Genomic DNA, 26,068 nt, shown 5'->3' on the forward strand with positions numbered 1-26,068 from the left:
GGCAATAAATCAAAATGCGGTACTATGTGCATATATTATAACATTGTTTTCCCAATCCAATAGAACTGAGCAGTATTTTGCGCAGTCCTGTGTCCATGGGAGTAGAAGCTGTAAAAACTTGGCTGCCATCTTTAATATTGCTGTTTCTAATCTTGGACACCTTTACGCTGTTTTCTTTTACAAAATTATGTTTGAACATAGCTTAGTGCTAGGTTGTTGGCTGGTTGGCTTCAACTCCAGGCGACGGTGTCCTAGCCAGCAGTGGGATCTTCATCCAGCCTGAGTGATGTCAGGCTGAGGGTAGAGAACAGAGATCTGAAAGGCTGAAAAGACAGACCTGTGGGGAGAAAAATGCCAATGGGGGATGAAGAACTAGAGGAGAATTCCAAGGGCAGTAAAGGACTTTTCATTATAAGAAACACCTGTGGTCATAGTCCTGTTCTGGATAACAGATAATTTTGTGTAGCTGAGGTTTGACTAGTTGAGGTATGACTACAGTAAAAATGAAATTTCTAAATTGTTTCCAGAAATACTTGCCACTGTTTCTCCAACTCTGTTGCTGTGGCTGCTACTGTTGTGCCATTTTACTGATATTTCCCAACAGCAGACCCAGTGTGGTGGAAGGAGCATTTAATAATTTTCTGTTAAGCTGCACGTGACTAATAGTCCAGAGATCACACTGCTAAAATGGTGCACTAATCGTTGCTGAGGGTCACAGGAAACAGTAAACATACAGAAATCATAACTGGGCATATAACCTTCAAACTCATTTTACAGTTTAACTAAATTTTTCTGAGCATAAGTGGATGCACATATGTTAACTGTGAGGCTAAATGATTTGCCTTGATTTTGTTAAAAATCTAGCTCACAGTTGCCCATATACTGCAAAAACTTATGTTTACTAACTTTAAATTCTAGGGTAGTCCCATTGAAGTCAGGATCCCATTGATCCCATTTGCAGGATTGGGACCTAAGTATGTTACAGATTCATGAGGCTCATATTTTCTGACTAGCGCATCTAGAAATGGAAAACGCAGCTAAGTTTCTTGGTAGCAGGAAAGATGGCAAAGCCTTATTTGTGCTTAGGTTGGAAGACAATAGTAAACCACTGCTGATTTTTGCAATACACGGGAAACTGTACTGAGGCAGAAAAAACTGTATAAGCTGTTTTTGCTGTTTGGGTTTCTAGGTCTTCTTTTCTAAGTGCTACACCTTTACTGATATAGATTTCTATTTTTTTTTTATAAATACACCTCTCTGCCAATAGTGTGTTCTTGTATGGTGGTTCTTGAGATACTTGTTTGTTTTGACAGCAGCTCAAGTTGGGTGACTATGTTACAAATGGTAGCTGTAATAGGTCACAGACAGCTTGACAGTTTGGCACATTTTGTGACAAGAAGCAGTTCTCCGACCTAACAGATGCTACTTCACTATTCTCTTTGATCACTACATGCCTGCTTAAGAGGTGCTGCTGCTGTAAGTATGTCATTTTCATTTCAGAGCTTGCCTACTGATATCAAGTGACTGCTGCTGGGACTGAGACTGTAGTCTGCATTACATGGGAACTTGGTGTCTCCTTGGGTATATGCTAGACATAATAAAAATTTCTTTCCATCAGCCGATACAATTTCTTCCAGGATGTTAGTGTTAAAAAGGGATTTAAAAGCTATCCAGATTTGGTGACTGGCTGGGACGAGATCACTAGTAAAAAAAACATACTGCTTTAAATATACTAGGTGGCTTTTTTCCTCCTTAGATTATGTCGTAATTTGCATTATTGATGGAATTTACATATCATAAATAGCAAATGAATTGTTTATGAAACAATAGCTTGTACTTCCTTTATAATACAGCCCTATTTATTGCAGTAGTAAATGTGCCTTGGAGTGGGAAACCATTCATAACCAGCCATTAATGGAAATTATTTTAATGGTAGTTTAGTAACATGACATCTTACTTAGTGCTACAGGGAAATGCATTTCAAGAAAAGTCCATCTTATCATTCTTAATTGTTATCCAACTTCTTAATAATTAAAAATTATGAAGAAAGAGCACACATAGAAATGAAAGCAACAAAAACTGAAAAATTGCAATGAGTCTAGGTAACTTTGCAATGCTGCTTGATACAAGTGGAAATGTGAGGATTTAATGCCACTGCCATCTCTTACGCTCCATTCCTTTAATTAAACAGCCACATTATTTAACATTCTCACATTTATTACTCCTGGGGGAATTCTGTGCCAAAAATTAAAAATTCTGCACACAATATTTTAAAATTCTGCATATTTTATTTGTTAAAATAATGCAATATAATTATTTTGTTAATTTATTTAAACTACAATAGAATGGATGAAGAATGGGAGTGGGGAGCATTGGAGGAAATCCCCAACTCCCCTCTGTCTAATAGTAATGTAGCTAGTATTGACCCTTCACTTCTGGTTATTAGTCAACAAATATATGCAGCCATATGCTCAGTGTTACATCATAGGCAACTGAAGAGCAAGCGAGGGCTGAGAACTCAAACTGTCAATGTATATTGGCTACTGACCATCTCCACTAAGCCTTGCCTTTCTGGCTTGGTCTCCTTACTATGAAAGTGAAGAAAAATTATACCAGTAAAATGACTTATTTCATTCTTCTGTCTCTTCTCCCACAGTCAAGCTGGGTTTGGTTACAGTATTGTGAAACATGCCTGCTTTCATGTTGTAAAGCAACATACATTCCCCGTCTCCCCATGTTTTCAGAGTTCTTAATGTTTCTGAATAGCTACTGGTCATTCTTAAAAGCTGAGCATTGTGCGGTGACTCTTCTTCCAATACTCAGGCTTTAGATTACATTGTAGCCTAATTGTTACCTGTTAACTTTTCCAAATGTGCTTCAGAAGGGTGAAGAAAAAGTGGGGTGGTTTCTCAGATCCTCTTCATGTGCAAATCTCTGCTGGGTAGCAGAGGACAGTAGGGTATAGAAATACAGGAGTGGGCTCCTCCAGGACCAAAGCGCAGCTGTTCTGTGTGCCTGCTTATTTTGAACAATGAGTAATTACAATAATACAGTACTTAACAAAGTTAGGTTGAAGCCTGAGAAAAACAGAGTGATGAAACAGATTATTAGTTGGCTAATTTGTGCTAAGTCATCTGCTGTTGGCCATGTTCCTGGTTCTTATGTCAGAATTATGATCCACCAATCCAGGGACATTTATGCTCTAAACATAAACATCAAACCGGAAATATACTACCTAGAACAGAGTTAGTCCTATTGGTTTTAAGATATGCAGTGCATGTGACCAGGAAGTGTGGGTCTTTAGTAACTTGATATGGGGGTACAGAATCTCACTTTTGGGAAAATGTAATATGTGCCTAATAGTTTTGCCCAGACTTCCAGCAATCTCCAATCAAGTTTGGAGGGATGATTCTTGAAAATCAGCTAGAGCCTGAGAGCAGTTGCTGTAATCTCAGACTACCGGGAAAGGTGGGAGAGTGGTAGTAAAGTTTTATTTTAACGAATTCATTGATGGCAACAGTGGCTGTAAATGTTCTTTGTTACTGGCCTAAATATTACTGAATCTCTTGCAGTGGCAGTTTGTACTCTACTTAAGTGTCAGAACTACTTATATGAATTGCTATGAACTGCCAAGTACCCCACTCTAAAATGAGAGGCTGGTCTTTGAAATCAAAATAGCTAATTTTTTTATCCATTAGCTTCACAAGGAGTTGCTTATGGCTATAACCACCGACCCAATGAGCCAAGCACCTCCATCAAATGCTTCACTTAATGGTGTCTTTTATTACAGTTCAGCGACCCAGTAGACTACATATTTGGTGTGCTAAGCACCTCTGAGAGCTCAGCATAAAACTTTCTGCACATCAACTGCTGCAAAATGTTCACTTGTGACTCTGAGCAGGCATTTCTTTTCCTTTTGCTTAGAAATATCAAATAACAGCAAAATAAATCAGGAAAATCATTTATAGTCAGAGATCCCTGTTCTGATCAATAACTTGATAAGGTATAAAATGTATAGAACAAATGAAGAAAAAATGAAACTGTCTTTTTAGACTAAAGGTTAGGGTCTGATTCTCTTCTCGCTTACACTGGTGTAAATCAGGAGTAACTTCATTAAGTTATAGCCATGTAAAACTGGTGTAGGCAAGGGGCAAATCAGACTTCGTTTTCAGTGTAAATTGTCTTTAGGCTAAGTCCTTCATAGCAATACAACAGTGAAGATTTCTTTGTGTGTGGGAGGCACCTCTATTCTATTATGCTTTCTGTTATGTTTAAAAGCACAGTATCATCACTTTTTTATCACAAAGTTCTGCTGTTATTACAGGTTCATCCAAAATTAAATTTAAAAAATAATGAGTGAACTTCCTGATAGAAGAAAGGAATAAGGACAAATCAAACAATTAGTCATTTAATATTCAACATACCCTTTCCTCATGCAGGATCAGACACCTCCCAAAGTCATAATCCAACAAATACATGATGAGATCAAATTTCTGAACTAATGGGTGGAATTTTAGGCTATCACTTTGAACTCTAAATTCTGGCTGGCTGGCTTTTTTATTTTTTATTTATTTATTTTTCAACGGAACCATAAAGTATATATCTGTACCTTTCAATGCTGTGCTGTCTTGGATTGATTTCCTTGGACCTAAGTTTTTGCAGCTGTGGGATTGACCAGCAAGCAAATAAGATATATTATGCATATTAATTCTGGCTTTGTAAGATAGTGAATTGCACAATACTCCCCCAGCAGAGTCTTCTTCAGATTGTCTTGCACAAAGTTGAATGAATTGCTTTGGTTGGATTTAGATCGGTAATGAAGCTATCATAGTGTTTGATAGGTTGGCGTGTAACAACTGCTCCATGTATTTCAGTTCATATTATCTCTGCAACATGTCTTGGTCTTTTAACAGTTCATTCAGCAAAGGAGAGAGAGGATGTTAATCAACAGTATATCATTGGTATTCTCCGTGGAAGGGCTGCTTGTAAACAATGTCTGAAGGGGCACATACAGTAGTTTCCAAGGTGAAATAGTATTTACCATTAGAACATGTATTTACCATTGGAATTAGACATGGGTAGTATCCAAAACCCAAGATCCCCCAAAATCAGAGACATATGGAAGATCAGATCTGAATTTTGAAGCTTGAGATTAGTTGCTGGGAGATGACTCTGTCTAATTTCTAATACTGAAGAACATTGAATAACATTGAATAACATTGAAGGAAAAAAACCCTAAAATGCTGGGTTGGCAAGAGTTCTGCAAGATAAGGAAAGAAAGAAGATAAAGCTATTTTTTCATAATAGGTTATACTATTAAGGGCAAAAATGTCAAATTCTTTGTGTTGTATCTGATTTAAATTTTGGTGTCATTACATTTTGTATGTGTATAACCAGGGGTGCTGAAACAACTTGTATAGTGAGGGTGCTGAGAGCTAACCAAATCCTATTTCCCACACCTATGCATATTACCTTCCCGAAATAAAACAAAACAACCCACCTTTCAAACAAAATAAAGAGATGTTGTCATTATTTTGGTTGCCTGTTGGAAGATGTGCTTACTTCTTTGGTCCTTTTCAGAAAAGAAGGAGTGAATCAGAGGGTCACAAAGGAGTTGGTGACAGAGGAGGGAGTGGAATTTAAGACATCCTGGCTCCCAGTTCTGTGAGAAGGACCATTAGACCACATCTCTTTCTTGAAGAGTGTCCTAGATTTTGGCTTCTTGTGCCTGTTGACTAATAGAGCTGGTGGAAATGGTTCAAAATGTTAATACATTCTCCTCCACTCCCGAATTTCTGTTTTTTTATACAGCTTATGAAACTGGTCAAATTTAAATTGAAAAAAAATCTTCACTATATTTTGACTAGCTATATTGGTTAGGGCGACCCTTCTTATATCTTTGAAACTTGGAAAGAGTTAAACTACAAGCAAATATTGGGCAGATCAGCCTAGCTTTCACAGTATCCTTGGCCTTAATTCCATCACCCTTGTATATCTGACTTCATTTCCTCTTTGGAATTTTGTTCTTGTTTTGCATAATTACTTTTTATGTAGCCTTCAACCCCCTAAGTTCTCTTTATTGAACTTCATTTTGCATATGTAAATATACTATGAATTTATGTAAGAACAATGTGCTCCATCATACATTCTGTGTCTATTGAAGAGGTAAGTAAAATGTGATGCAATTAAATGAATTCAGTAGTAGTTTTCAAAACTCTGCTTGATGGTAGGGTTTCATATATTCAACTTCCTCACTTGACCATAGTCTTGAAAACATTTGTGTAGATGGGTCTTTGAATGCTCCTAGGGCTAAATTCTGATTTGGGCTATTTGTGCATGTGTCCTGTTGCTTTCTTTTTAAGGTCTGATATACTTGTGTAGGAACCAGTCACGTGAGTATGATTTCAGGGCTGTCCCTAGCTATTTTGGTGCCCTACGCAGCCCCCACGGCTTCCACTGGGGTACTGGCCCCTGGCCTCCATGGGGGGGGCTGTGTGCGGCCTTGCCCCAGGCCTCTGCGGGGAGGAGCAGGGGGTGGGGAGGCTGGCCCAGGCCTCTGTGGGGGAGGAAGGCTGGCCACTTCCTGCGGGAAGTGGAGTGATCTGGCCCCAGCCTGCTATGCACCCCTGGCTCCCAGGCTTGGGGGAGGGGGGGAACCTGCCCCCCCACCCCAGCACTTGATGGCGGCATGGCTGGGAGCCAGGGGAGCGGAACAGGCTGGGGCCGGGTCGCTCTATGTACCAGTGAGTGCGGGCCCGACTGCTTCTGGAGTCCTCACGGGAGTGGGGGTGGGGCTGGGGTGGGGAAAGGGTGGGGTGGAGCAGGGGTGGGAAAGGGCGGGGAAGAGCCAGAGTAGGGCCTGGAGCAGCATGCAGCTGCACAGGGCACCAGGAAATTTGGTGCCCCAAATTTCCTGGTGCCCTACACAGCTGCGTAATTTGTGTATGGGTAAGGACGTCCCTGTATGATTTATACTGCAAGAAATCATGCATCTTTTTTTTCCTGCAAGACACACAGTAAGTGTTATAACCAAGTTTAGGAAAGCAAACAAAATCCACATGAATATTTCCTCACCTCTAGATGTCCCATCTATCCTGTATTGTAAACTCTTTGCGGCAAAGACTGTCCTTATTTGTGGGCACTGGAGAAAGCTAAGCACATTGTTGGTGCTAAATGAATTAATTATGATAGTGATAAAGTGGTCTCAGTGTTACTTCTGAGGACCAATAATAGTTAATTCTGAGATCCAGTTCATGAACTAAAATTCTCAGATGTCATTTTTTCTGAAAACAAATTTACTAAATACAGATAAGTATTTGATTCTGTAAAGTAGTTTCACTTGAGCCAAGATGCAGCAGGCTGACCAATGACCTTGTCTTTGCTGTTGGCTGGATGATTCTTCAGACTGATCTGACCAGGGCCAGCTGTTGCTTTTCCTGTTTTGACATATTTTGGTCATTTTGCTGCTTTATAAACACAGCAGGCATGTTATTTTGAATCCTTGAAACTATTTTCAGGTCACATAGGTAATATTCATGACAACTTTCACACATTTTGTTCAGTTGATTTGTAAGCTTTCTTTGAGACAGAAAAAAGAGGCTACAAGGAGAGAAATTATGTAGAGATTAGATAGAGAACAGATTTAGGGGAGAGACTGAGGGGAGAGAGAAGGAGGTGAGAAGGCAGCAAACAGGAGACAGAAACAGAAGTGCGTTCAAGTTAAAAAGGACTTTGGTCAGAGTAGGAGAGCCTGAGTGAATTAATCATTGGAATTAGAGTGGAATAGATGGGTGGAGATGAATGATGAACCTAACTGGAAGTTAAAAACAAGCAAACAAATTTTCCAAAAGGAATAGAAACAAAATAAAACGATTGCATTGATGAGTGATGTGTCAGGAAAGTAAGTAATAAGAGAATTAAGAACTTGAGGTAGATGTCCCATCTAGTACACGTCTTAGTGGTAAGTCATACAAGGGGGCCATGCATGGGGTCTCCACACCAGGTGAGTTTCTCCCTTAGGCCACAATCCAGCAAAGCTCTTTAACCCATGCTTAACTTTAAGAACACAAGTAGTCCCATTGATATGAACAGAACTATTCCTGGACTCAAAGTTAAAGATATGCTTCAGTGTTTTGCTGGGTCAAGACCCTAATGAACTTGAATTTATGAAGTTCTGTTTACAAAGAAGTAGAACGAGAGTTCCATGCTTTGCAAAATGTGAACTGTGCATCCAGTTACAGTGAACATTTACTCAGAGACGTTGTTCTGTAGAAAAAATGACTTCACTCTAAAGTCTTTTGATCATATTTTGGGGGCTTATATTCTAAATAGAAAACAATCTTTTTACAGTTTGCATTTTTTTACACTATGATTGTCTCACAGATGATTATGATTTTAAATAAAAAACGGTCTAATTTAATGAGGCTTCAGTTTTCACAGCATGATGTGAATGAATTGATTGAACATATTTAATCAATTATACAATGCTCTGGTTTTCTTAACCTTCAGTTTGTATAGATTGGGTAAAACAAAGCTTAGATGCAACTGAATAACAATGTCACTTTATGTATTTCGGGGAGCTGCTATATAAACAATAATTTATACAAGACTTAAAGCAATAGTAATAATCCAGCATTTTATTTAGTTTTATTTCTTCTAGAAAAGTGAATTAAGTTTAAATATTTATGAAACATAAATGTCATATTCTGCATCCGTGCTTCCTTCTAATTGTATTGCATTTTTATTCCAAGTTCTTTCTCTGCTCTTCCCTTACCCCATCCCCTTCCTGTTACATTTTATGGGCTGTGCTCACACTAACATAGACATGGACACAACTGCGTATTTCTCATTATGGAACGCTAATGCAAATAGCCCTCCAGCTCATCTGTTAGCTCAAGTAATTCAAGAGTACCCAACACCGCAGCTGGAGTCGAGTTGATCAGTACCTCTGAAATTAGACTACAACAATAGTTATCTCAAGATAGGAACCCCTAAATTAGAAGACCCTTTTATCTCTCTCTGTCTCAATTTACTTACCTACTTTAGTAAAAATGCTTTTGAGCCTTAGATAAAAGATGCTACAGAACTGCAGAGTATTAATTTCATCAGTCTGTAGTGTGCAGTGAAGAACTTCTTCCATCCTTTGCTGCACGTAGACCTAGACAGAATCATGAAGTTCCACAAGGTTGTGGTGTTCCGAAGGGACATAGCACCAGGTGCAGTTGGTTGTATATGTTATACATGTATGATAATAAAGGAATCAAGAACTGACAAATTACAAAGTCCTGAACTAGCTTGGGCCCATAACACACACTACAGTTTTTACCAGCAAGTCTGAGATCCTTTGCTCTTGAGGATCACAGTGTTATTTTTGCACTGTTTATCAGGCTATGTTGGACTGACTGACTTGTATTCTTATGCTCTGTTGAATTTTGTATCATATTTGGAAAACTTTTCCACAGTACTTGAAAAACAGGAAACTGGCATCATGAGGGAATGTAAATCACAGAGCAAGTGGAAATCTCCGGCTTCTCACTTTTGCAGTACTTCAGAAGCAAAGTCTAAAGGGTTGGTGGATCTGAGCTCAAAGAAAGAGAAGTCCCACTCTGAAAGCATGCTCACATTGGAAATTAACATCTGTCCTACCATGAACCACTGAAATAAAACAAACAAACCCAAATTTAAACCAAATTAAATATAACAACAAAGAGAAACTAATTTTCTTCAAATTCTGCATAAGAAATTTCTTCCAAGCTGAGATGCCATCATATCAAACTTTATCCCTGAAGGAATTTATTATAATTTTCTGAAAACAGGAGTTTAATAATGAAAATGCCATTTCAACTTTATCTGCAAGATACCTACCCACTTCACTCTTATATGGCTTCTGAGAATGATGAATGGTAAGAAAAACAGCTTGTCACTTGGAATTGCATGATGGGAGCCTCTCAACTTTATGGAATTGTGATATATTGTGCTAGGTACTATAATATCTAAAATCTGCACTGGAAATCTCCAGATCTAGTTTTTAGGTCTATCTGTGATCCTTTACAAGTCAGAATATGAAGTGCTTGTATGGCGGTCAGTTTAAAGAAATATGCAATAGCCACCTATTTGTAGGTTAATTTAAAAAGATTCTGGGCCCTGCTGGACCCTTGGATAGAATGAAAACTCAAACTACTTTTATATTGGGATGGATTACAGCTTACCTGACAGCTGGAGAAGGGAATCCCCCAAGACTGTATTTCTGGCAACTAAACATACATTTTATCAGAACAGCCAGTTCTTCCTTCTGTTGAATCTCTTTACTTCTCGGTTGATGCTGCATGACTTCCATCAATGTTGCTTATGTTTCTGAAGACTACACTGAAGGAAGATGGGAGAACACCAGTTAACTCTCCAGAGAACTGACCTCACTCCATTATATCCAGTGGTCGCAAGAACATTCTCCCCCACTCTAGTGATGCAGGGCTCTGGGAGTAGAAGAATGTATTGGTCAGTAACAGCACTGGTTAACAACACTCAGGGGGCCTTTATCATGTTTTCATCTTTAAAATACTTATACCACTACTGTAAAGCACTGCTGAAATTCCCATTTTATTTCTTTTGAAAATATTAAAGGCAATATATACAACAAATAATCAGTCTGGAAATGTCCTACAACTAATTAAAAGAAAGTGATGATGCATATTACAAATCCTGTGCATTATTGCTTATGTTCTCAAAACACTTTCCAAATGTTAAACAAGGGAGCGTATAGACCATGGGTAAAGCCAGAGGGTATTGCTAATATGCGGCTCTTCCATTCACTCCTCCCTCGTAGAACCTCATCAGAGTCTGGCCTGCGTCTGAGGCTGCATGCTAGGGGTGGAGTATTCCCACAGGAAAGTATATTGACTGATATCACTAGGGAGATGTTGATGCATAATGTCTCAATGCTAGCAGCATGTTAAATATAATTATTGATAACTAACAGATTAGACCCCTTATCAAAGGAGAGGGCATCCATTTTGGAAAGAAGACAAAGTACTCCATCTTTAGAACAGCCGTTTCTAAACACATTGTGAAGCTGACAGTTTAGCACTCAGTTTATGAATATGCACTTGGGTGTCACATGGACAATGGCTGCTAACCAGAGGATAATGTGGTAAACCTTTTCTGCCACTGCAACTCTACTCTAAAAGAACCTGTAAAAAATTAATTTGATGCCAGTGGTTCCCTTTCAGTTTTATGTGGTGTTATGGAGACAAATCCTGCCGTCCCTTCGCTGTTCTGACTCGGGCAAAGTTCCCACTAATTTCAACGTGCCACTATGAAATGGGTGCTTTGGCCTGTGACAGCAAGATTGAGCCACAGGATTGATAAAGAGCTTGTATAATGCCGACAGACCCCAGTAGCCGGCAGGTGGGATCGAACTTGGCGCCTATGGAGCTTAGAGCATGAGCTAAAAGCCAACTGCCTGTTAGCTAGGGCTGTAGAGCAGACTTATTTAACTCTCTCTCTTTAAGTGGTCTCAGTGCCACTAGATGGGACAGAACACCACACCCAGAAGATGTGTGGGTTACACTTGCATCCTACCACTCTTTTGCTTTTGCTTTGTGACTTCTTCATTATACCCAGAGTGTAACAGCTGGAGGTCCCCTTGAAGCTGATGGTTACTCTGCAGCTGGCTCTGTTAGAAATCCTGGGACAGGTGCTCAGCTGGGGTAAACTGACATAGTTCCATTGACATTAATGGAGTTGCATCAGTTTACACCAGTGGATGAGGACCGGGTTGTCCCAAGCCTGTGTCAGTTAGCACATCTCTTTTATATTAATGGCAAATTGCTCTACTTAAACTAATATGTAAGCCAGGGTCTGAGTGAGCTCTCCCCTGCCATCTATTGATGAACTGGGGGAAAAGACCTACCCAGTGACATCACTAAGAGCGGAAACCACTAAGAACTGGGCTAAGTGGTGGAACGGCTGAATACAGCATGGCAGCTAGAAGCAGAGGTGGCACTGAGCAGCAGCAAAGATGGCGGTGACAAAGGCAAGCAGTGGCAGAGACCACAGTGACAAGCAGAGGCATTGCTCAAACCATCCTCCTCCTCCTCCCATGCAGGGGTGGGAGGTGAACCTACGTGCACATCCTTGAATTCTGGGACTTCACTGATCTCAGACAACCAATTGTGAGCAGGGTGTGGTGGAGGGAAAGACGCATGGCATGTTAAAGGGACATTTATCCATCAGACTTTGGCACCACAATGTGAGAAACAGAGGCAAAGATCTATTTCCCATGATACTGCAGGGTGAGTGTTTAATTATGGTTTGCATACTTTTGAATAAGTGGTGCAGTGGTTTCCCAAATTAATCCTGAGTTCCTCCTGCTCTTAATAAGTTTCCTTTTGTTATACACAGACTCAATGCTTGTGAGTGGGGAAGTATTGCCTCTTAGAGGCACCTGGGGTGGTGTTTAATTTTCCCAGCTTTCTGGGTGGAGGTTTAAGCTAGTTCTGTTTTGTAATGTTAAAAGTAACCCCTCAATATTGGACCTGGTCCTTGGTATCTGCAGCAACACCTGGCAGAAGGGTTACAAATATTTTTTATTAACATATAAACAAATAGAGTGCTGCTTTGACACACAGGTGGCCTGAATCATTCCAACATCACTAAGGTACCTCTATAAGACTGTCTTAATACCATGTATACTCAATACTTAATAATGCTGCTGTAACTTGGCTGAACCACGCTATGATCATTGTTACTTTAACACTCTTGGACCTACAAATATTGCCAGCTTAGATATTAGCATATAGTTTTCTACACAATAACTTTTCCTATGTAAGGTAGTAGCTCATTGTGTAATCTTGCACACAGCAAATGCTTTGGTGAGAGTGAAAATATTGTTATATTATTTACTTATATACATATATAAGCTTATGTTAGAGACTAAACTAGAGGCTTCCAGTGAAGGGTTAAAGAAAACTGTTATTTAGCATGCCAGGAAATTGTCAAGATCACTAACTGTTGAACTATGTTGACCTGAGTTACATTGAACGCTCTCTTTGCATGTTTGCAATAAAAACATACATCAGCTTGCTTCAGAACCAATGTCAAACTTAGTTAACGCTAAAATCCCCTCCTAGTTTGTGTGTACTGTGGATATGAAATACATCACTCTCTCTATATATATATTGCTATTAGGAAGTTTTTTTCTTTGGTGATGGTAAATTGCTAAATTTGACATCTTCTGTGTGGGCCGATCCAAAATTTTCATGTAATATATGCTCCTTCAAAATAAAAACATATTCCTCCAACCTCTAAGCTACACAACATTATCTTTAATTTTTGTATATCTTTAGTGAATTTAAAATTTGTGTTTCTTTTTAAGCAAAATATTTGTACACAACTAATTCTAGACCTAATTTTGCACTGCTAAAGTTTTAACATTGACTTTGGTGGAAGCCTGATCAGGGCTAAGAGAACAAACACTTTAAGCTAGAAAAGGAATTGTGGCGAGGTGTGTTTGATCTCAGTAGTAGGATTCTATTGACACATCATAGTGTACCACTATTCCTCATCTTCTTGAAATGGCAGGCAAAATCATGTTTTTAGTAGCAGGAACATCTGTCTCTTTAGCAGAGTCTTGTGGCAGTTGTGTTGGAAGCTCTAGAGTTTCCCCTGGCCCTGTCATGTATTTACATTGCTGAGAGGTTAGTTTGAGCTCTGCTGTCCTCCTGAATGCTGTTAATTGATTCTCTTTTATCTTTTTTAGGTAACGTTGAATATCAAACTGCTATTAGGATACATATATAACCACGTATCTATAAATATGCTAGTTTGAAAGGAGATTTATCATATCCACTCTTTCAAGTCGTGTGTATTGCATTCAGCATATGCATCTACACCATGTTCATCATGATATCTGAGGTTCTGAATGTAATGTTGCATACATGCAAATTTCTATTCCTTTCTGCATCACATTTTTTTTGGCCTCATCTTCAGTATTTTTTAACTCCTGCTTGAGTAACTGACTTTTATTTGACTAGGAATTAGTTTCCAATGCAATGGGATTATTGTAAAACAATTTTAAAGTAATCAGGATGGGCATATCAATATTTATTGAAATACTGAAAAAAATCCATTAGTGATGCATAACTCCTGGCAAGAACTGACATGACAATAGGTATTTCACTGATACAGTAAGAGAACTTCAACTTCAACAAGTAACTAATTGCACATTCTAAAAGTTGCATGGATTCAAATCCAAGGCAGCTGCAGAACATCTGTAATACAAATATTCAGACATTACAGATTGTCCACTTACAAATACAGAACTATAATAAACCAGGAAAAGCCAAAACCTTTGTATTTCAGTCTGCTTTTACTAATATGTCCTGCAATCAATAAGGCAGTCATAAGTAAATGTCTGGTTACAAAGTGGTTAACAATTAACTTAGGGAGATTTTTGTTTGAAAACTTTGGGCAATCTGGAGGGATTTTTGGAACTACAGGTACTGCTAATATATGCTATAGTTTATCTGAAACTGTTTCTATTAAATTGTATGCAAGTTGTTGCTTGTCTTTTACATCCTTATATTAGTACTCTTGTCCTGTATATAGATAATGGTGCTGTGTATACAGTTAACAACACATTTTTGTTAATTTTTTAAGCTTTAATATTCAGTGAGGTTCACTGTAGTGTTTCCATAAAAACAAATCAAGAATTTACAGAATATGAACACTTGAAAAAGAAAAAAGAAATATTATACCCATGTTGTACATGTGACCACAGCAACTTCACTACCACCCCCAAATGCCATTCACATCTTACTTTCTATAAATTTAGTCCTTTTTTTTTCAAGTGACGCTTCCATCCCTATTGATTATACATGATAATCAGGCGAAATGTTTTCATATTACATTTGATCTGTAAAAAAGCATGAGTGGTATTCTATGATGTGAGACCGACATCTAGGTGCTGCTGACGCTAGGTTTAGCTAGGTTTGTACCCTACACATGGACAGAGTATTAGAGATGACTAATACAGATGATTAAAATAATCTGTTTTATACTAATGCAGAAATAACTGATGTCTTTGGTATACAATGTACAATGTTTGGAAAAGAATTTAAGATAAGAATGCACCTTGTTAAATTCACATAAACCAGAAGAAACTACAAGTCACATAATTTACAATAGATTTAAATAAACTACATTTAGGATTATGAAGATTTACAGACATTTAATCAAGTGAATGATTTTAATTTGTAAAGACCCTTGTATGTCCCTGAACTATGTTCCACTAACTTGAAGACATGCTACAGTAAACACATATATTTGGCTTCTTCATTCTGGCTATATCTTATATAAAGATGAAACCAAGGACCAATAAATTAGCATCATAATTGTCTACAGTGGAAACTATGATATACAATATAAATAAACTATTCAAAAGCCAGCAATCTTCATGGAAACAAAATTAAGGGATTAGGAGTTTATACAGTTTCTACAAGTGATTGTGCAGCCGATAATCTCAAAAAATTAAAGTTTAAATGAGATTCCCTTTTTGATTTTAGTGTCTCACGACATACAGTAATTCAGTACTGGTAAAATAATTACCAATCAGAAAGCAACACTAAGGGAATCACTTCTTTGCAATCTTATCACAGATTTTCCCACAGGACCTAAAGAATGTAAACACTAGGGTTCTTTTTAATGTAAAGTATTAATACTCTATTTTAAACATATGTTGATCCACATTTGCCCAGTTACCTTTTAGGATAATGAAATAAGGCAAGATTTTCATAACTGTGGCACTACATGTTATAATACTGATATCTTCATTTGGATAGAGATGTAATTATTTGTCCTTCTCCAATATTTGTTCTGCAGCAGACTTTGGTCTACATAGACATGGCAGTATCACTCTTCTTTACCCATGTAGAATATTTTAATTACCTAACTTTTTTTTAAATTTAAATTGTGTGTTTAAAACTTACTTTTGTCTTTTCTTGATAATTTTAAAGATCACTTCTTAGCAAGCAGTTTGACTTGATCAGCTCATACATTTTGATTGTTGTGGTTTTTTTTGCATAGCTAAATGCACTTTAGATGTTGACTTGCATTATTTAGCAATGTTACCATTTGAAATCTGAGAAGATTTTATTTATTTTTAAAAGAAACTAACTTTAAACAGAAGGCTAACAGACTGAAAAACTTCAGCAAGCTTATTTGGCATGAAAATCTTAGACAATGCCAGAGCCACATTTTTTATACTGTAATTGAAACATGGTTGAATTAGCAAACTTGCCTTGGAGAAATGATTTGTGATGTTTTATAGCCATCCCATGGAATATTAGTAGAAGAGGGATACTGCCTGATTTAATTACATGAACACACAAAAAACAAACTTCAGAACATATTAAGAATGTCAAGCTAACTTATTAACAGACTCTTCATGTTATCTATTTGCAGGCCTGAGACACAGACATTCAAAGCCAGGCTTTTATGATTTGGTGGAGCTACTATATAGTACGTGGCTACTCCAGACCTTTATTACAGATTGAATAGGTGCCACAACATTTATCACAGGCAAAGTAAGTGTTCGGTCCTTGGAAGGATGATAGAAGTTGTTGTTGGTGCAGTTTTGCATCCTTTAGAGTTGTTTTAGAAGTCCTGCTGTACAATGAAGGATTTTAGTGCACTCAATTTCTCCACTATATTAGCTTAATAACACAGATCAGTTTGTTCCTAAATTTCTTCATAGTGGCGATCAGAAAAGTTAAGTATACAAGAACTGTTCCGTTTTTTTTCATGTTGACATTGGTGATAGATCCACTTATAAGCTTGTTTCATTCCAGTACAGAGTCCTATACAGATTCCTTTGGGGATGTGTAGCATTTGATTCACAGTTTGCAATACAAATACCCTGATACATCACTTATTTACTATTAAGTATTTGATTATTATACCATTTTGCAGTCTTAAAACCAAGTTTTTAATTAGCGTTGCTTGGAGCAGTTCAGAATTTTTTTTTCTTGAAAGCAGAAGCTCTAATGGGCATAATTTATGCTCTCTTTGCATGCAGCATTTCAATGAGAAGGTTATTACATGGCACATCCCCATTCAGGTGTTTGTAGTAGAGGTATTCTTCGGCCTGCATACTGATGGCCCGGATTTCTGGTAGTCGCAGGAGAAGTTGCCCAAATTTGTCTGTCTGTTGTGGATAGTTGCACATTGTATAGTCCAGCAGAGCAGCATTAATTTGTTCCTGAACACCTTCCACAAGCTGGAAGTTCTCAAGGTTTTTGACATCTGATGGGGGGAAAAAGAAAGTAACATTTCAATTGCATTTGAATTCCTGTTTACTAAAGCAGTGTTTTACTTAGAGTGTTTTTTTTTCTCTTGACAAAAGCATATTTTACATGCTGCTCAATATTCATTAAATCCATTCCCCAATTTTCCTGGGAAAATGATCACAAAAGAACTCCAGCAGACTGTCTTGTTGAAATTTTGCATATACCTCAAATCAATTAGACACCAATGGATTTTGAGCAAGGTCAACTCTTTTCATAGCTTACAAAAGGGAAGGCTGAAGATTTCTGAAGTAGATGACCATAATATATTGCCAGCAAATGAGTCCCCAGAGGAAGACCTATCTTTAACCCACTATATTAAACAATTCATATAATTCTGTATTAATTTTTCTGACCCAAGGTGAAATCTGTGTCCAGGGTATGATGTAGTTAATTCTAATAAAAAGTGACAAGGTTCTTGTTTCTGTTTGACATTTTCTAAATGATTCTGAAAGCCTTTGACTTGTCTTGCCTATGCTAATGAACCATCTGGTACACTCCAGTGACTGCCAAAATAATCTTACCTACTAGAAACTCTCTAAAATATATATTTCAATGACTAATGATCTTTATAAAATAAAACTCATGTCCTTTGGACAGAATAAAAGATAAGTGCCCTTTAACCTGAATATGGTTTATAAATTCTGATACATCGATCTCCTTTGCTATTGGACAACTGCCATTCACACTGGTGAGGTGGGCACTGGCAAATTGTTCATTCTAACGACATATTATCTACAGTTACTATACAGCACCTCTGAGCTCTCTAGGAATGTTGAAGTTGATGGTGTACTGAACTTTTCATATCTGTTTTATTTCCATAAAAGGTAGTTTGGTGGCATACTTATTTTGATGTGTCTATATTGCAGTATTATAGTCCTTGAGATGCTGATCTTTTTTTGTATTCAAAAAAGTGTAAATAAAGTTCTGTTCAATGCAAAAGACAACACTAATGGAAAGCATAGTTAGAAACTAAAACAAAAAGATCTAGAAATTAAAAATTTCAGGATAACTAAAATCATCCTGCTTACATGTATGTACCAGATGCTGTTAAATTAACAGCTTTATATATACATATGCAGTGGTCAAGGTGCAGTTGCTGTGAGAACATGTCTTGGTTGTCAGCATAACATTATGACATAAATGAATGTTAACAAGAAACACAACAACAATGTAATTAACATGAACATAGAGGCCAAATTTTCTCCTATGCAGGTTTTTCCAGGATAGTAGGCCGGGAACTTGCTGAATTCCCACCTGTGGAGTCTCCTTCAAATCTTATTGCTGAAGGGAGATGAATGGAGTTTTTCATTATGCAGAGCAAGAATGGGTTTTGGCCCCCCAAACCCACCAATGGCCTGGGATACATGTGGCACTCAAGCCCAAGCTTTGACCCAATTTATTTTAATGCTAGAGTGTGTTTTAATGCTTTTAATAGGTAAGAGTAAGGATAAGAGTGCTTGAAATGCAAGTAGATGAACACACAGTATAAATTACAGGCTTGGTAAAAAGGTGAGACATAGCAAGGCCTATAAGAGAGTTGGCATTAAGAAGTCACCTAGGGTCACCAGTTTTGGGGACTTTTTGTGATTTGTATCTAGTGACAAGCAAGTTAGCCACACAGAAGTGAAAAACAAGTTATAGAGTAGCTTTTTTTTGCAGGATTTTGGGGTACATGTATCCATGGAGCTGACTGCACTGATGTATCAAAAGTAGTGGGCAAGGAGTTGACCTAACAGTGAGGCCAACCACAGAACGTTAATTATGGGTAGCCAGCATTCCAAACAACATATGTTTTCAAGAACATAACAAAGGGGTAGGGGCTGAACCATTGTCGAATATGGTCCCAGTCATGTTTAGATGCAAGGAAAGAAAGGGGTATAAAGAAGGGGTGTATCTGATCTTTGATGGGCACCTGAGAAACTGATGTAAACTGGACCATCACTTCCAGATTATGGTGTACTCCACTGACTATGTCTATTTTTATCTGTTTCCTATGTCTTCAGAAGTTTGAGTATGACAACACTAGGGACTGGCTGTTTCTAGGCATCTGATTTTTTGTTCGGTTGCATGAATGATTTGGGTACTTTGGTTATTAAATAAAAACTCTATTCATGTGATTCACCAATTTCATTTATTAAATAATTTATGTAGCTACTAGAGAAAGAACCTGCTACCTGTGACTGCTACGCTTTGCAGCCCAAATCAATTTTTCAGGCTACATGCCAGAGATTGGGTCCATCGGCCCTATTCCTGAAAGTGCATCTGATGGAGCAAAACCTGGTTCCTGGGCAGAACCCAAATAAATTCTGCTCGGTGCAGGAAGACTTTGGAGGTGATTGAAGGACAGAATTTTCCCATTCCAACCAGGCAACAAGGTCTGAACCACCCTGAAGTTTCTGCATGGCCATTACAGCAGACTTGGTGCTACAGTAGCATACACAGCTCTCTAGGTGGTTTGTCCCATAGCCCCAAATCCCTACTATGTATGCCTGATGCTAGGGTGACCAGACAGCAAATGTGAAAAATTGGGATGGGGGTGAGGGGTAATAGGAGCCTATATAAGAAAAAGACCCAAAAATCGGGACTGTCCCTATAAAATCAGGACATCTGGTCACCCTACCTGCTGCAGAGACTGACATGCAGCAGCTGCACTCTTCAGCATGCTGAAAATATCAAGTTTCCCTCTGTGGTTACTCTGCATCTTGCTCCTTCAAAGTGCTAGTTTGACTGTGTGTATGAGGCCTCCTGTGACCAAGGTGTATTTGGCCCTTACACTCTCTGTCTGAAGAGAGGAACAGCCTATGCCTCTACATTGAACTGAGTTCACTAATCAACCCAATGGCGTGACTTGCCTCCTTTCTCTTTATTGTGCTGCAGGCCTGAGCAACTGGGAGCAGAACCTCCTCCTGAATTGCTGGCTGGCCTTAAGGAAGCCAGTGGGAAATCCCTAAAATTGGAGTAGGTTCTGTCCATGGCTGGGGGTTCTAGAAACCAGACTTCAAAGCCTGATCAGCCACCTCCCCTAGTTATCCAAACCCTCAGTTACCCAAAGTTTTCTGGTGTCCCCAGAGATCTTTGGATAATCAGGTTTGCATTATATTATAAAAATATACCATGCATTGTTTTTAAAGACATTGTTTCAATGCTCATAATTGCAAACTAGATGTCCTCCAGGTGGCTGTAATTAATCACTTTTGCTCTTTGCAACATCTTGTGTGGGAAATGACATAATTTCATTTTCTCTAGTCTACAGAAAACAAAGTGCACAGAATTAAATGTGAAAAGTTGTACTGCTCTACATAAATTACCACTGCTATTTGCTTTTTAGAAAAGTAACGACATGCTCAAGGTATTTTGCAATTCTGCAATGGTTTAAAAATCTGTCTTAAATATGTTTCTGGGAGGTTGTTAAGAATACTAACATTACCAACTATCACAATTATTTAAAATGGTTTACTTTCAGAAGTGAAATACAATCACTAGTTTGCTGCTACCATGTAAGAAATTCCCACAGACACTGCAGGTGAAGTAAAAGACAAAGATAAATAGGGAGTTTGCAGTTTAGACTATATTAAATGAACAATGATGTTACAGAATCAGTATGTCAAACATCATCTTATAAATGTAACTTTTGAGCTATGGCTGCTTTCAGATACTGTGAGCCTGATCCAAAGCCTATTAAAATTGATGGGCATCTTTCGCCTTCAATAGATTTTGGATTAGGTCCTATTTTAGGTTAAATTATTATAATATTTTTAAAGAACACAAGTTTAATCCTGACTTCTGCTCTATGTTCTTAAATATTACTTGTGTTTTCAATTGTAACTTCACAAAACCACTCAGTTCTTAGCAGAGATGAAGAACCACCAAAGTCTAAAAATACACATACTCCTTATAGATTCATAGATTGTAGGGCTGGAAGGGACCTCGAGAGGTCATCGAATCCAGTCCCCTGCCCTCATGCCAGGACCAAATACTGTCTAGACCATCCCTGATAGACATTTATCTAACCTACTCTTGATTATCTCCAGAGATGGAGATTCCACCACCTCCCTAGGCAGTTTATTCCAGTGTTTAACCACCCTGACAGTTAGAAACTTTTTTGTAATGTCCAACCTAAACTTTCCTTGCTGCAGTTTAAGCCCATTGTTTCTTGCTCTATCCTTAGAGGCTAAGATGAACAAGTTTTCTCTCCCCTCCTTATGACACCCTTTTAGATACCTGAAAACTGCTATCATGTCCCCTCTCAGTCTTCTCTTTTCCAAACTAAACAAACCCAATTCTTTCAGCCTTCCTTCACAGGTCATGTTCTCTACACCTTTAATCATTCTAGTTGCTCTTCTCTGTACCCTCTCCAATTTCTCCACATCTTTCTTGAAATGCGGTGCCAAGAACTGGACACAATATTCCAGTTGAGGCCTAACCAGTGCAGAGTAGAGCGGAAGAATGACTTCTCGTGTCTTGCTCACAACACACCTGTTAATGCATCCCAGAATCATGTTTGCTTTTTTTGCAACAGCATCACACTGTTGACTCATATGTTGGTGTTTTTTTCTTCTTGTTTTTTGTTTAAGATATGGAGGCATAGTGTGTGCTGTTGAGAGACATATTCTGCTGCCAGATGTGCCAATATCATTTTGGAGTCAGTGGGGCTACATCCTGCCCTCAGTTACACTTGTGCTACCTGTGACCTATGACATTAGTTACGCCTATGCAACCCTTTGTGAGTTCAGTGGCTCAATTTGATTTAATGGAGGATGCATGGAATTTGTCTCTGTGATATTTTCTCACCTCAGTGCACAGGGCTTTAAGCATTCCTATAGAACAGTGATAACCATTCTAGGAATGCCATATAAATAACTTCAATTAACAATGACATTAAACATGAGTGATAGTATTGTGGCTAAAATGCCACATATTCAAGTTGAAAATACACTTCTTAATGAATTCGCTCTAGAGAGGTATTCTTAATAAAGTATTACCGTTGTCTGTGGTCTTGGAAAACCCCCTTGGTCTCAAAAATTATGCGCAAAACAAATGTAGAAAAACACAGGAGATAATTATGAGGCACTGATATCATGGGAACACATGATATAGGCTTCATTGTGATGCCCAGTACCCCTATATAATATAGCATTTACTTCATAATTTTTTTCATGGAACCCTTTACAGTAATAAATAATGTAAATACTTTTTAAAGAGATAGACAAGGTAGGGAGAGGTCCACCTCTGACGAGGATGAGTAACAATGAAGGGGAAATAAAAAATGTAAGGTATTTCTGTTGTCTTCTTCAGCTTTGCAGGCTAGAGCAGGGGTCGGCAACCTTTCAGAAGTGGTGTGCCAAGTCTTCATTTATTCACCCTAATTTAAGGTTTCGCGTGCCAGTAATACATTTTAACGTTCTTAGAAGGTCTCTTTCTATAAGTCTATAATATATAACTAAACTATTGTTGTATGTAAAGTAAATAAGGTTTTAAAAATGTTTAAGAATCTTCATTTAAAATTAAATAAAATGCAGATCTCCTGGACAAGTGGCCAGGACCCAGGTAGTGTGAGTGCCACTGAAAATCAGCTCGCATGCCGCCTTCGGCATCCGTGCCATAGGTTGCCTACCCCTGGGCAAAAGCAAAGAAGATTATTATACTATTGGGCCCATTGCTGCTTCCTGATGCTTGTGTATTTAGCTGATTATTCATAATGTGGTACTTAACTATAATTTTGATTTTCTTTTATTCTAGCTATTATGGTAGGATTTTTTTTTAACGTTTGTGGTCGTACCTCTGGATAAAGAGATTTGATTTCATTATAAAAAATATTTATCTTCTGACTAAAGATTCTATGACCACTAATGTTTTATGTGGATAAATCATCAGTCATCACATTGAAATCAGTTGGGATGAAATTCATCTGACATGTATAGTAAGAAAATCTGTAGTACTTTTTATAAAATTATTCAACCAATTCAGGTTTTTTTGCAGTCTATATGTCTCCTATCTATCTTTGTATCTCTTAGTTAGATTTTAAAGTACACATGTTTAAGCTTAATGTAATAAATTAGTTTCCAAGATTTAAAAACTTGTAAAATAAAATAAGCAGAAATAGACCCCTCGCCCACTCATACACCCTTTACATTCTAGCAACTAGAAAATGCATGTTGTGTTGCTACAGTAAGTCTAATCTCTTATCTCATCTACTTTATTCACTCAGGGACTAATTACCAACTTTTTACATGAAACAGCCTTACTGTGAGCTCACAGTGGGGCACACATCTTTTCCCATCCTTATTGGAGAGTACACCCTTAGGTCTTCTGGAATATATTACATATTTTACAAGAACTAGCAATAGCTATTCTGTCAAACATAGAATTTGTGTTCTCTATAGTTTACTTCTGAAGATGAAGACAAAAAAAATATTATAGTGGTGCCAGTAGCAGCCCTATAGTCACAGTAAAAGTCTGTCACTATTCCCACTAAATCTTCAATTTTCAGGGGTTCATACCTCTGTCATCAAATTATTCTCTAAGCTGAAACTTTGCATACAAGATAAGCACACTTGGGTTCTGAAGAAAACACTTTTGCATGTTTTCCAAAAAATGGGTCTGGCCTTTAGAGGGGGGGAAATATTTAGGTTTCAGAGAGATTTCCGCCCCCCCTGCCCCCATGTTCCAAACTTGAAACACTGAAATTTGGTGTGCTATTAATCTATAGAGAGCTCTCACTGGTTTGGGAATTTTGAAAAGAAAAATGAAAGGGAATGAGAGATTTAACTTTGAAAAATGGTTACTGTGCAGGAGCTGTGTAAGTACTTTTCAAAGAATGTTAATTAATTTTTATTACTTCATTTCACCAGCCACTCCTGTCTGCATCACATGAACCAACTGGCCATGCACATGCACAGAACCCATAATTCCACTCCTGCCTCTCTGGACTTTGGAGTTCTCGGCTCCTACTCTAGTTCCACAAATGAGAATGCTGATATTCTCAACATTTTAAGATATGAGAGGAGAATTTTTCAAAGTAGAAATTAATTTAAGTCCTCCTCCAATCCCTATTGACTTCAGTGGGCCATAGATAAAATTCTTAAATGTATTAAACCCTGTTTCTCAAAGGACTCAGCTGTAGGGAAAACGTATGGACAAATACAGTAGTATAGTTGATGTACACAAATTGCTTGGGTGCTCTATTAAAGACTTTCATTCTCCTTCTGCCTCCTTACCACATACGCAGCAGCTGAAGCACCCTTCAGCCTCAGCCTCCTGAGGTCACAACTGACATTTACACTTGGACTTTTTTTGGCCTATCAGCAGTCAGATGCCTGAACCTCCCACTCGCTCCTCTTTCTTTCCTCTTCTTTTTTCTCCTCATGCCTTCACCTCTTTCCTCCCTTCCTTCTGTCCAATTTATTTCTTCATTATTCTCCTACCTGCCCATCCAAAGAATGAAACAAGCAAACCTGGAACTAATAAACCATGTGTCATACATTCTGGTGACCACATGCTTTAACGTGCATCCTTTCCCTACATTATTTATTTTTATCTCTTTAAACTATATACCCTTGAAGACAGGGACTGTGTCTTTCCATATGCAAGGTTGAATAGCAACTATATTATTTTAGGGTCTATCAAAAATAAGACTCCCCATAGGTTTCTAAAGTTGAACATGCAAAATTATAGATATTTTGGAAAATTTGGGCAGAAGTGACTTGCTGAAGGTCATAGAGGGAATCTATGGCAGAGAATAGACTTTATCTACACTTATGGTGGTGTATACACTACAGGCATTAAACGTGTCACTACCTGCCACAGGGAAAGAAGGCAGGTGGGGTCCATACTTGTTATTGCGGTGTGTAGCTATGTGCTACAGTGAAAGGCTCTGGCAGCGGGGGAAGTATCTGGCAGCAGGGAGGTGGTGGGGAAACTGAGTGAACTGCTGCCAGAGCCATTTATTGTGGTGTGGAAAGGGTCTGGCAGCAAGACACTACACTGCTAAAAATAGACATGGGAGGCTCTACTTGGGCATGCAGAGAGCTGTGTGGACAGTGTCGGGTATGTACACTGGGGGTTCAGGCATGTGGGGCACACTACTCACGTAAGTTGTGTCTCACTGTCTCCACTGATATTTATAGTGCTAGCTGGGTGTGCAGTGTCTGTACTCTACATGTTGCCATAAGTGTAGACATAAACATAGATTAGAACCCATATTACTTGACTCCTAGAAAAGTCCCCTGTTCACAGTATGATTATTGGCTAGAAATATTCAGCTCACCAAATATGGCAAATATTTGTACTTCTAAGCAAGCTAATGATTTCATTCGCCCAATAATTCACCTTAGCAGCAAGCTTCCAAACATTTCTGTAACCAAATGTGTCCTAATCTATTCAGTGTATAACTTCCTTTAAGTAAATTAGGAGTAAAGTACCACATTTTGATAAAAGTAGGAAATAGGATCAGATTTTGAATGAAAGAGCTAAAAAAATAAGAATAGGTGAGACCAAATTGTGTGTGCAACTCATTCTTGAAGAATAGTTTGTAAAACGTTCTTCTCAGGGCCTCTTTGTTTCAAGAGCTGTTGACTGAACTAACGGTAGTCATAGGGACCTGATTTGTCAAGATATAATGTTTACAATTTATAGGTTATGAATATTTAAATTAAGTATAATTATTTATGAAATTCCTGCAAATGGTGGTTGGAGCAATCTTTCAAAAGTCTTGAAGCTGAGCACAA

At 38.1% G+C, this 26,068-nt stretch overlaps 1 protein-coding gene across 4 annotated transcripts in view; it reads right to left on the reverse strand.

The window, feature by feature from the left end:
• Positions 1-14,085: 14,085 nt before the first annotated feature.
• NR5A2 (nuclear receptor subfamily 5 group A member 2) overlaps positions 14,086-26,068 on the reverse strand; it is a 122,097-nt gene continuing 110,114 nt past the window's right edge. For all 4 annotated transcript variants that reach the window (XM_045027398.1, XM_045027400.1, XM_045027399.1 and 1 more), the window contains one exon: positions 14,086-17,298. In XM_045027398.1, coding sequence (XP_044883333.1) covers positions 17,051-17,298 — 248 coding nt within the window. In that variant the 3' untranslated portion in view covers positions 14,086-17,050. The remainder of the gene's footprint in view (positions 17,299-26,068) is intronic.

This window comes from Mauremys mutica, chromosome 8, assembly GCF_020497125.1.
Source record: "Mauremys mutica isolate MM-2020 ecotype Southern chromosome 8, ASM2049712v1, whole genome shotgun sequence".
In the NCBI taxonomy this organism is placed as follows: domain Eukaryota; kingdom Metazoa; phylum Chordata; order Testudines; family Geoemydidae; genus Mauremys; species Mauremys mutica.